At 43.7% G+C, this 12,244-nt stretch overlaps 1 protein-coding gene across 1 annotated transcript in view; it reads right to left on the bottom strand.

The window, feature by feature from the left end:
- The window catches only part of EXT2 (exostosin glycosyltransferase 2), a 69,835-nt gene extending 59,473 nt beyond the window's left edge, over nucleotides 1–10,362 (bottom strand). The window contains exons 1-4 of the mRNA XM_009872027.1: nucleotides 9,804–10,362; nucleotides 9,547–9,636; nucleotides 4,991–5,107; nucleotides 1,538–1,733 (exon numbers count right to left, since the gene is read on the bottom strand). Of these exons, the coding sequence (XP_009870329.1) occupies nucleotides 1,538–1,733; nucleotides 4,991–5,107; nucleotides 9,547–9,636; nucleotides 9,804–10,339 (939 nt within the window). The 5' untranslated portion in view covers nucleotides 10,340–10,362. The remainder of the gene's footprint in view (nucleotides 1–1,537; nucleotides 1,734–4,990; nucleotides 5,108–9,546; nucleotides 9,637–9,803) is intronic.
- Nucleotides 10,363–12,244: the final 1,882 nt, after the last annotated feature.

Below are 12,244 nucleotides of genomic sequence, written 5' to 3'. Positions count from 1 at the left end.
GTCCTCCTTCCCCCACTCTCGGGCAGGAGGACAAGGGAAAGAAGGGAATGGAAGGAGCAGAGAGGACGAACACGTATTTTAACCATTGACTCACTCGATCACACAGCAGCAGGTGGAAGAGACTCTAGTAAAGTCTGGGAGGGGAAAGAGAAAAAAAAAAAACAAAAAGAAAAAAAAAAAAGGCAGCCCAGATGTGGACACAGATGCTCATCTGCCCAGATAACCATTTTTCCTGTCTAGACAAAGGTTACTATAAATACATCTCTTCGCATCACTGCTGTTATCAGCCAGACATTCCTAAGGGAGATGCAGGGCTCCGCAAAGGAAAGTATTTTAACAATCTTGGCATGTGCCAGCTCTCTTTTGAGTTATAAAATAGAAAGATATAGATATAGATTCCCTGACTTGCTATCCTTGAGCAATTTAGTCTGTATTTAAAGAAATAAAAGTAAACATTCCTTTTTTTTCCCTTTTGGCTGAAAGTTTAGGAACCAGGGTGACCCTTTCCTCCCTCTGCCCCTCCTCCACAAGGAATTTGAAACATATTTCTTACAAAACATAACAGGAGGGGTGGAAACTTTGCCTTTCCTCAGCTTGTTTGTTATTTTATCATTGTTTGCTGAAGTTCAAAGACAGATGACGTGCTGGTGGCCACAGGCAGAGCACAGTGGCCTGTGGCATAACTCACTTCACCACACCGCGTGCCAAAGCACCCCTCCATCAGCGAACTGCCAGCAGACCCAGGGGTCTGAGAACGCTCTCTAGTTTTATCTTCCCTGACACATCAAGAGGCCTCTGGAAGCTGGGCCAAAGCCACGAAACACATTTCACCTATGTGTTTTCATAGCTGCACGCCGACAAGTCTTGCTCAGTGTGTCATATCTATACAGAGAATTTTTAGGGGGGTTAACTACTAAGCGGCGTACAAAAAATAAAATCTGACCAGCTCTCCCCAAATGTAGTACTCTTTTTTTGCTCCCAGGTAACTCCATGTGTAAGCTCCTTGAAGTTCACTCTACCCCCTGACTGACGAAGCCATCCTCATTTCCAAGCTTCATCTAGCAAGGCCGCGACCATCACAGGCGAGAAATCCATTCCAAATTTCACACCTGCTCCAGGTCATTTTGTCAGTTATTCTGGTGGGTGCAGCTCCCCCGTGTTCTTTCCCAATTTTCAAGCAAGCGATTCTGTCTGGCCTCCAAAGGTTTCTCCTCCCACCGCTGCTGGATTTCATATAATTTTTTAAGTTTACGTGACATCACACATCGCTAGAAGGGCACCGTGGCCAAGCTCACAAAGTCATTACACATCAGCAGTGTTTTCAAACGGCAGCACAGTTTGCATTCCAGTTTGAGTACACAGCACCCAGCCCTCTTAAAAATAAGAATAAAGTTAAGATATAACATTCACGCTAACATAATGAATTACGCGGTTCCGAAACACAGCCAGCAAGTTAATTAATGACAAGGAAGTATGGCACCAGCACTAACCAGCTCTACAGCTGAGGATGAGAAGTTTGGAGGAGACACGGCCTTACCTGAAGTACTTGAGGATAATCAAAGACTTGATTCTTGTGACAGCGCTTGCGAACGGCAGGGACCCCATCGGAGAGATTCGTACATTTGTCGAGGATCAACACTGATTCTCCATTCTCAGCCTGAAGGGCTTCCAACTCGGATCGGTATTCTGGGTGCAGAGCCATTTGAGATGACAGAATGAAATACCTGCGAGGACTGAAAAACCACAGCCAGGTGACCTGACAGCACTTCCAAGATGCTCCAGAACACATTTCCTTCCATCCTGGAAAAGCAGAGCAAGGTTAAACTAAACACGCACGTACTGCCGAGACCGTACTTTCAGACAAGGCTGGGAAGGGTAACATTACAACATAATTATATCTTGGAGAGTAAGGGACTCAGCACTCTTTACAACTTTGAATAAATCTGTACTTGGAAAGGGTGCTTATTACATCAGAATAGGTATTTGCATTATAAGGTCTACCATGAACTGAAATAAATATTATTTAGCTACCTTTTAAAGCAGCTTGCTACCAATGCCACGCCTGTTCTCTCGCTTGGTGTTTGTGCATTATCACAAAGCAGACAGGGCACTGAATGCTGCCACTAGTTTCTCCTCCTATATATTTTCTCATCAATTTTAATTGAAAAAAGCTGCTGAACTAACAGCTCAGCTACCCTGGGCTTATTTAGTCTACGGCGACAGCAGGAACAGGACAAGCTCATCTCATTAGCTGTGATTTAGTTCTGTCTCTTTTGAGCAACATAAAGGCAATATTGGAGGACAAAATTGAAGGTCCATTATCCCACCCACTCTACCATGTTCCAAATCCATGAATATTTAAGATGTGCCTAATACCGAAGCGTTTCAAAATGCTGATTAACAAAGAGGGCAAAGCACAGAGGAAAGCAGTCTCACATTAGGCCCTCCCTGCTTTAAAAAGTCAACGATGGAAAAGAATTTGTTATGCAATTCTTATTCTCATCAACTTTGGGTCTCCTTTTTAAACAAGTCAGCCTGCTCCACCGCATCCCCGTCAGAAGCCTGCCCTCACGCTGCCAGAGGAACGCAGGAAACACGAGGCCTGCACTTCGGATTCCAGTCCTACCCCACGTGATGCTATCCTTAATTCACAGCTCTGACAACACATACAAACACACACTTTACAAATTCAGACCTCTCCCGCTGCTCTTCTCACCTCTTCTGCTCGTTTTCATGCCGGTCACTTTAGTTGCTCCAATTAACAGATGGGACTTGCATAGAAATTTTTTTTTTAAAACATTCTTTTTCCCAAGCCTCCAGCTGCTACCAGCTTGCTACCAGCGGTTCTACAGAACATGTATTTCTAGCAGAGATGGATTTAAAATATTTGGAGCAATTCAACTAAAACAGGCAGTAAATCAAAACCTGTCAGTTCAGCTCTGTAAGAGGAATAAAAAAGGATTTGCCTTTTAAAACAGGAACTACTGCTGCAGATGAGTGATAATAAATGTCTATAACCAGGTAAGCATTATGCAGGTTTGTTTGTGTGTACGCTTAAAACCAATTTTTGCCTTGAAACTATCATCATCCTACAACATTCAAAACCCAGCTACCAAATCTTGCCACAGAAGATGCTACTCTAGCGTAGCAGAATGTGATAATTTATCCCAAGCAAGCCCACGTTCTGAGCATTGTTCCCTTCTCACCCTCTTGCTCAGAATAACTGAGCCTGGGAATGTGCTTCCATGAGAGAGGCTCACTGGCCACTAGGTGGAAAAACCCGACGTGGTGACCACGGAAGCTCCAACACCTTCCCTCAACACAGACTCACACATTGCACCAGCTCCCACCCAACAGCTTCTCTTACCCGACCCACAGCCTGACACACGTTCAGCTGACTACAGGCAACACCACATCTCTCAGTTCTACACATCCCGAAACCCATCATCAAGTTCGCGCTCTCCGGGCAGAAACATTTTATGCCCTCACGCCGCGTAATAATACTTGAGATCGACGAGGAATCAATTGGGATGTAACCAGATGCTCCTACAATGGCCCTGGAGCATCACAAGCAGGAACATAAAGGGTGGGAGCAAAACAAATCACCGCTGCGCAGCAGACTGCGGGATCTCACTCGAAGCAGTGGCAAGAGGGCTGCCCTTGCCAGAGAAGAAGACGATTGCAGCCAAATTCCAGTAAGTTTTCATGCCTGACAGCAGCAGCACCCTTTCAATCACCATTTTCAACTCCAGTAATTCAGAATGTCTAGAGGACACCATCAGAAAAAAGGACCTGCGAAGTGTCTGTGTTTCTAAATTCCATCTTTACAATTGTTGGACACGTCCTTTAGCCCCATTGTCTCGGTCTGCCCATCTTTTAAATCAAAACAAAGATAAAACCTTGCTACAGCGAAACGTTTTCTGCCATGTAATTAAGAGGCTTATGAAATATTAAAAAAGCAGCCTTCCATAATCAATTAAAACATGTCTTCAAGACTTCTCGTTTTGTTCTGAAGACATGAATGGATTAGAGAAACCAGCAGTTTCCAGGGTAGCTCATTTTAATGGCTAATTACATTCCCTGTTAAAATTAGTGCTTTGTTTCCTATTTGTCTTGCTTTGCTTCCAAATGCAAGGTCCAGAGGGTGAGGTGTTTATGTCTTACTCCATTACTTAAAAAAGAAAAATAAATAAAATCAGTATTCTAAGCTCTGGATGTATCCATTCCCATAATCAAATCAGCTCTCATGCTTCTTTGTCATGAGCTAATCCTTAAGATACAACTCTGAAGGGAAGAAGTTCTCGCAGAGTGAATATTTACAAGCTTCTCCCGTTCCAAACTCTCAACAGTGTTTTGAAAGAACCACAAAAACATGTAAATCGACTTACAAAGAATGTATTCGTGAGACACAGGGAGGTAAAAATCACATCCTTGCTCCTTTTCTCCTGGTACTCACTGGAATTTCACACTAGTGACACTACCTAAGGCACTCGTGTTGACCCCCACGATGCCTTCTACTCTTTAAAGGCGTAGCACCCTTCTTTTATCATTGCAGTAGTGATCTTTTGCCATTACTTTGCTTTTAATTATCCTAAAATCAATTGTCTGAAGCGACCATTGATTAGGGAATCTGTATGGCTTGTATTACCACCCAGCTTTACACAATATATTAACAACTACTTCTATCTTCTCAATCTAATTCTATTAGAAACACTGTCACGATGTCAAATTTGACAGTTCAGTTTTTGGAGCGGGAAAACCAGAATTACTCAGACTACAAGAAATCCTCAGATTATAGCTAAAGCACGCGTCGGCAGATGAGCCAAGCTCTGGAACCCTCATGTATTTTAATAGCAAGAGGTATTAAAAGTGACTCTTGCAAAACTGCCCAAACCCACCGGCAAGTTAAGGGCCATATTTATATTTTATTAGCATTGATGTTAAACATTATATTTAATATGCTTTGCCCAACTCGTGGGAATTGCTTTACCCTGGTCCTCTTTCTGGCAGGTCCACTTCCCTCGACAACGGGCTGTAAACGGGAATACTGACATCGTAGCCTTGCCGGTAAGTCCACGTGGAGAAGCCTCCGCCAGCCAGGAGAGCTCTGCAAAACACAAGAAAGCGCCCTCAAGCAGAGTCCAAAGAGCATCCAAACCGACTGTCATCAGCAGAACGTCAAGAAGGCACATGCTCCGAGATAAGTTTTCCCCTCAGCTTGTCAGCAGCATTTTTCACAGAGTTTTTCACTTCAGTTTTCAGGAACTGGGCCGGACGGGACCCAGTCATTGATGGAACGCTTCTGATCGCATACAATCACTGAGGGAAGGACCATTTTTGCATCAATATAGGGAAATTTAATCTACCTAATGTTGGCATTTTTGCAACCTTACGTGTCTCAAGTCAATTTTTCGTTTGGAGAAATATATTATTAATCATTTATACTACTGAACATATTTTTCGATGCTGCGTTAAGGGCATAGCACAGCTCGTAAAGTGTTAATAGTCAAGTCGTGTTACAGATACAAGTTCAGGTACAATATCACAGCATTTTGGCAGCTTGCAGTGATCGTGGGCTTCTCAGCCTGAAAAATAAAATGGAGTTATCTGCAGCTGTATTTTCAAAGCGATCATGCAAACCAGTGGAACTCATTTCATTTTTATATCACCTAAAAAAATGCTACAAACAGAAAACGTCACAATAAGAACTCCATGTGCTCTGAAACTAACTTCCAACAGCAGAGGTTGCCTTGGACACTAAGTGCTAGAGAACACGGGAATTACCAGACTGATAAGACGTAATTCAACCTCGCAACAGGATGACCCTGATTGTTTGTGGCTTTTCCTAGGTGCGACAACCACCTGCCACACAGAAGAGCTTTAAGAAAGAGAAGAGAACAATGTATACAGAAGAAAGCAATGCTTCATTCATAAATCCAGGAAAAATGGGCTTGTTACTGTCTCCTATCCCAAATCAGGCTTCTTTGAAACATGTCAGCAGAGGACATGGGCTTTTCACTTGCCATTTCACCTCCAGTGACCAGATGGCAGCACTAACACATCATTCTCCTTCCAAAAGCAGCTCAGATTTATCTTCTTTAGTGACGCTTCTCACACAGCTGATCAAACTCTTCAGTCCTTTGTCACCGAGCAGCAGGGTGTGTTATACTTTAAATTGCTCCAGGGATATTGGGTTTGCTTAAGGAACCGTGCCAAACAGTTTGGCAAAAAATATTTCTCCGATTTCAGTGTCTCCCCTCAACACAAACGCACCATTACGGAAAGGATCTCAGGGAGCTGTACCCACTGCAGCAGCTGTGATGACAGCCAAAAGCCTTTTTATCGTGAGCTTGCACGCTGACATGTCGCATCAGTAACCAGCACAGACACATCAGAACAAGAAGTCAAGGTGAGACTGCAAGACGCACTGACAATCCATCTGCTGATATTTTTCTTCTCGGGTACCGCTGAATGAAATCTTCAGTACGGTGTTTGGAGAAGTGGTTTTTCCACAGCTGTGACACAACAGAGCATCGTTATACCTAATTATTATCCAAGCCCCATCATTTTTTCTCCATCAGAATATGACATCCCAGATAACCACCAGTATGTTCTGCCTGTTCTAACCCCCGTTGGATGTGCCACAGCCTACTTTGCTTCCTGCTCTGACCTATACCACCACAGCCGTTCAGCGTTCAAACACCACGATGGCTCTTTGCGACTTGCTGCAAGTCGTCAAGCAAGCAATCCTAGAAGTTGTTTAAAAAGCTCTTTGAAAACCTCAGGCTCTGGATTAGAGATGCAGCTTGGGGGCAACTACTAACTCCCAACGGTTTGTCCTTTATCACTCCTCGCTCAGAACACAAGCTACGGTAGGAGCAGAAACCAGCCTGAGAACAGGCTAATAAAAAGTACATGCTGAGTGAGAGCCTACGTTCCAAGTCAAGTGAGTATTTTGGATTCCTTCTCCATGCCCTCGCTGCTCTGGTGACACATACAGTGCTGCCACGACTAGGTCTCACTCTTGAAGCCGTATGTTCTGTGTCTTATCCGTATTAACCCGGTTACGAGCGGGGAGAAAAAAATTGTCTCGGGTGTTGCTGTTCTTGCACTTCATATTCCCTTCTTTTTACTTGTTTTTTTGGTAACCCCTCCACCCTCCAAAACTAGGAAACTACAACCAGATTGTTTTAATTGCTTCTCGTGAAAACATGACAGCACCTCATCAGCCTTGAGAAAGCAGGTGCGTGTCAGGCAGATTTTTACCTAAACAAACCCAAGGGAACCAACACCAGTTAAATAACTTCCCTCAAGATTTTCATTGTAGGGTGCAGTCAGGGAGTAGAGACATTAACTCCTAAGGTACTCGAGACAAATAACTTTTAAATGGCACTGATTGGTGAAGAATGAGCCTCGCCCTGAGCAAGTTCTCACCCCTTTGCAGATACTGATCCTTCTTTCTCTCCAGTTAGTGCCCCAACTGGTCTGTACTCCAAACGTTTCAGCCCAGCTGCCATCACCGTCAGCTTTCTGCCAAACAAGTCACTGAAACTCAATTCATCAGAGCAAAAAAGTTACCTGCGTTCGTATGTTCAATTAATTCTACAGCTAGGGAGTAGCTTCACAGGAGACACCCCCTTCATCCTCATCGTTGTACCAAATTCAAAAGCACTCGTTAACAAATAATAAAGAGGTTATTTTCTTTCAGTTTTACAGCAGGAGATTACATATGTTACGTGCAGCTAATACCAGCAGCATAGTCCCCATGCCCACAAGGCAAATTTTCGTCTTGGAAATTATGGAATAGAGTGCTTTTACATTGTCTTTGGAAATTGGATTTGAAGATTTAACAACAATAACAAAAAAACAAACAAAAAAACCAACCAAACAACCCCTTAGCAAGACAGCTCAGCTAAAGACTTTTCCAGGCATAAAACTACCCCGTAACCGAATCTGCCTTTATGTGTAAAGTCTTACTTTACCCAGAATAATATTCTGCAGCAAATCAACAGGACACAACTCCAGCAAACCTCACAATCCACTACCCTTCAGCTATGTATGATCTCTGGTTCACAGCAATAGATGGGCCACACTCCCTGCACAAACCTCACAAATAACACCGGTGTATTTCACGAGCCGTCCACAAAATCCCACAAATCCAGGTTTCCTGCAGTTGTACTGGTACAGTTCAGACTGGTCATGCCAAACCAGCTGAACTCTGCCTGCACACATAGGGCCACATGCAAATGCACATTTGGCCCCCCGCCAAAAAAAAAAAGAAAAGAAAGTTGCATGCTATAAGAAATCCACTGCATTCAATTACTAAATCTACTTCTTCAATAGACATATGCATCCACAAACACGCGGTCCCAGAGCAGTTCATTTCGTTAAACAGGGCATTGCCAAATGAAAATTCACCTTAAGAAGCATAAATCTCAAGAAATACAAGATTTAAAAGGTTTGGCTAGGTAAGAATGATGCTTGACTGCCCTCTTCAGGCTAACCCACACACACGTAACATATTTCATACAGAGAAGTAAAAAACCAAAGGACTATTTCTCAACCAATGATGGCACTACAATGAGTAAAATTACTCTTTGAACATGTCCAGAAAAAACATGCTCTGTTCTGGCACCAAAGGAGATTTTAAATAGTCTTTGGTGCAAAGAAGTCAATATATATTCCATGCACAACAAATCAGCAAAAACCCCGTATCTCAAGCAAGATTTTGTTGACATTTGGCACAAGAAAGTTAACCCTGACCTTTGAGAGAGGGGCTGGTTACACGGGACTTAACTCAGCAGAACTAAACCCATACAGGCTAATCCAGTAGAAATATATTCAGTAACTGTTTAAGCTAAATAAGTTTGTCTTACTCTCACTCCAATTTTCTTTGCCTTGCAAATTCCCTTCCTCTTCCAAAAGTAAACTATACTGCAAGGGAAAAACCGAGCTCAGGATTCACGCTTTTTAAGTTTCTGGCAAACATTTTCAAAGCACGTTTGTGAGAGAATAACTAAGAGCATTTGTCCGATTACTAACCCAGTGTAATCGTTACGATAACAAAAACTACTGAAATTCACCACTGCTCTGTTTAAAGCAGCAGAGCAGCTGCTTTAAAATGCCCTTGAAGCACCTGACTTCTATCAGAATAAAGTTGCAGCTTGCAGTTACCTTCAGACTTTCAGTTTGCATCAAACAGGATATTGTGCAAAGCTTTTCGGGCTCAGCAACACACAAGATACAGGTTTAACCTCAAGATTCTCCATCCTTACAGCAAACCCGTCAATGAAGAGCAAACAGTTTAGCCACATCCTGTATAAAATTAAGGATGGAGCTAAACTGTCAGATTTCAGGAGCAAACACTTGTCCTACATGAGACAGGGATTTCTCTAGTTCCTCTTTTGAGAGGAGAAGCTGTCATGCTCCAGTTTTTAAAGGTTAAGGAGCACATCCTTTGCCATCAGCTGCGCTTCCAAGCTTGTGGCTTCTTTGATGGCATCAAAAAACCCAGGTGTGCGCATTCGAACACAGCAGAATGCATACCTGTCTCGAGGAACATCGAGGGCAGTGTTATAATCGGGCGGCCCTCCAGGCAGCATGTTGAAGAGCAAGTGGTTTGTGCCTCGATCCCACCTAAGATAAAAGATTAGAAATTAGAAAGGTGTTCTCTACCTACGGATGACAAGTTCTCTCCAAGCCTAGCTCTGGCATCGACTCACCACATCCTCCCCTCCCACGTTAACCTGAGGTTTTCCCTCTTTGCGCACTTAAAATTCGCGCACCAAACCTCCGCCGCGCACCTGGATAACTGTGCCAAAGCCTGAGCCGTCTCCTTGATCCGCAGCGCGTTCTGGTTGAGGACGTCGATGGACGGCACGAAAAGGCAGGCGCGGTTGATGTCGTCGGTGTAGAACTCGCTGTCGGAGATGGCGGTGAGCAGCTCGTTGTACTCCCTGGAGATGGTGTTGCTCACCGCCGTCCCGTATTCGTCCACGTACTTCTTCAGCGAGTAGATGTAGACCTTGATTTTGTTTTTGGGATTGAAGCCACACCGATAGACGTCAAAGCAAGTGTGCATCCTGCAGCTGAGGTCTCCCCGCTCCGGTATTGGGCTGTCGGTGGGAAGCTTGACCACAGGCACATCGTGGACGCTGCGTTTTTCAACGGTCCAGTCGTTGGATGACTCGATGGAGTGAGGCCAGAACTGGAACACTCCTGTGGCAATAAGGCCAAGCAGAACTATGGAAAAGAGAGTGATGTAGTAGATGCGATGCTTGGTTTTCATCCTCGGGATGAGGGCTGGACCCCGGGTATTATATTTGGCCGACGCACACATAATGGAATCGATTATCTCTTGTCTCTACGAAACAGAAACAAAGAGGTTTTTAGAACTCGGTTATCACAATGCAGAGAAACATCCAGGTAACTCCTTCACGATTTGCTCTTTCCACTTTAAAGTTTCTCCCGACGCTCACACATGCCACCAGAATACATGATGCCAACTGGGACTGCTCTCAGGCAAGGACAACGGTGAGGCCGGTCCATGGGCCTGGCTGGAACAGAAGGACATTGGCCAGTGAGCAGCCACAAATCAGAAAAGGACACGGCTTGGGCAGCGAGAGGAGGAAGAAATCTCAGACACTACAGGAGCAGCGAGCCCTCGCAAACATCACTCTGTTTACGTCCCGGTGTATTCACAACAGATACTAATAACAAACCACTCATCTACAAGAGAAACAACCTGGAGACCTGGTGAAGGGAAACACAGAGAACTCAGGGTTACAATATTGCTTCTCATCCAAAGGTGCTTTCCAAATGGAGTTTTACAGAAGCCTCAGCACATCTGACTAGAATGACGCTAAATTACAACTGGCAAGAAAAAGGAATTAATTTGACATTTTTGTTAATATGCCTCTTGGGGAAAAAAAGCGTTTTGCAAGCTGCCACTGCAGCCATATTAAGAAAAGTATTTAAATAATAGCTCACTATAGTATGAGTAACATGGAAAACATGATGTATACAAAGTATCACAGAGCCACACAAGTACTGTCATCTTTGACGCTTCTTAGAAGTTTTTTCACACAGAAATGTGGCTCCAGAAAGAAGCAAATTACATTATTTACAGACAAAAGAGTCAGCTGCTTGTTGCCTGCAAAAACCTGTTTCGGTTTTCAGCTAAAGCTTCCATAATAAAAATATCCAACAAGAACTCTTCACAGCAGGAGCTTTTCAAAGTAGTAAGGTTATTTTTCCTGAAGAAAAATGTGGACGGTAAAATTATGTGCTTTACTTTTAAACAAACGGGATGTTTTCTCGCTTTCTGAGCAAAAAAGAACAACTGAGAGTCAACTGTACAGTAGAAAGCAAATGCAAATAAAAGAAGTATCAATAAGGCATGAAATGGTCTTTATAACAAAATAAATTACATTTATTTAGCACTTCACTGTTAGGATGGAGTGACTAATGCACAAAGTGACAGCACTTACACACAGCAGAGTAAAAATAAGTCTCAGACGCTAACAAATATTCCGCTTTTAACAGCTGCTCTCATCAATTTACATTCAAGTTCTGATTCTGGAGACAGCTTTTAAAGCCTGCTCTACAAGACAATACCCCTGTGATGCTGTTATCAGGACAGAGCCAGAATGCTACACTACTACCAGTTTTACAGCTAAAAGCTTTCCATATTCTGCTGACTGTTAACCACGTTATTCCTCCTTCCTTAATATAGCACCAGAAGCCCTTGCATTATAACAAAGATTACACACTTGCAGCAAGCACTTGAGTCACTCAGCAAAGCCACCTAGACCTATTTGGGAGGTAGACAAAAAAAAAAACCCTCAATGAACTGTAGCTCTCCATCCAGGGAATTGTTTAATCATTTTTACACGGCACACAAAACCCTCGGGCAACCTGCTGGCACAACACAAGCTCTGCCAGGAATAAGGAATGAGACACAGCAGCTAAACAAGCGGCAAAACCACACAATGGGATGTAACCGCCGTCCCCCGAGGCTGACAGAGTCACAGAATGGTTTGAGTTGGAAGAGACTTTAAAGATCATCTCATTCCAACCCACCAAAGACCGTCTCGTCCCAACCCCCCTGCCATGGGCAGGGGCACCTTGCACCAGACCCAGCCTGGCCTTGGACACTTCCAGTGATCCACAGCTTCTCTGGGCAACCTGGGCCAGCACCCTCAGAGTAAAGCGCTTCTTCCTAATGCCTAATTTAAATCTACCC

This window comes from Apaloderma vittatum, unplaced genomic scaffold, assembly GCF_000703405.1.
Source record: "Apaloderma vittatum isolate BGI_N311 unplaced genomic scaffold, ASM70340v1 scaffold4796, whole genome shotgun sequence".
NCBI classification, from domain to species: Eukaryota; Metazoa; Chordata; class Aves; order Trogoniformes; family Trogonidae; genus Apaloderma; species Apaloderma vittatum.
This window is presented reverse-complemented; position numbering and strand designations above follow the sequence as displayed.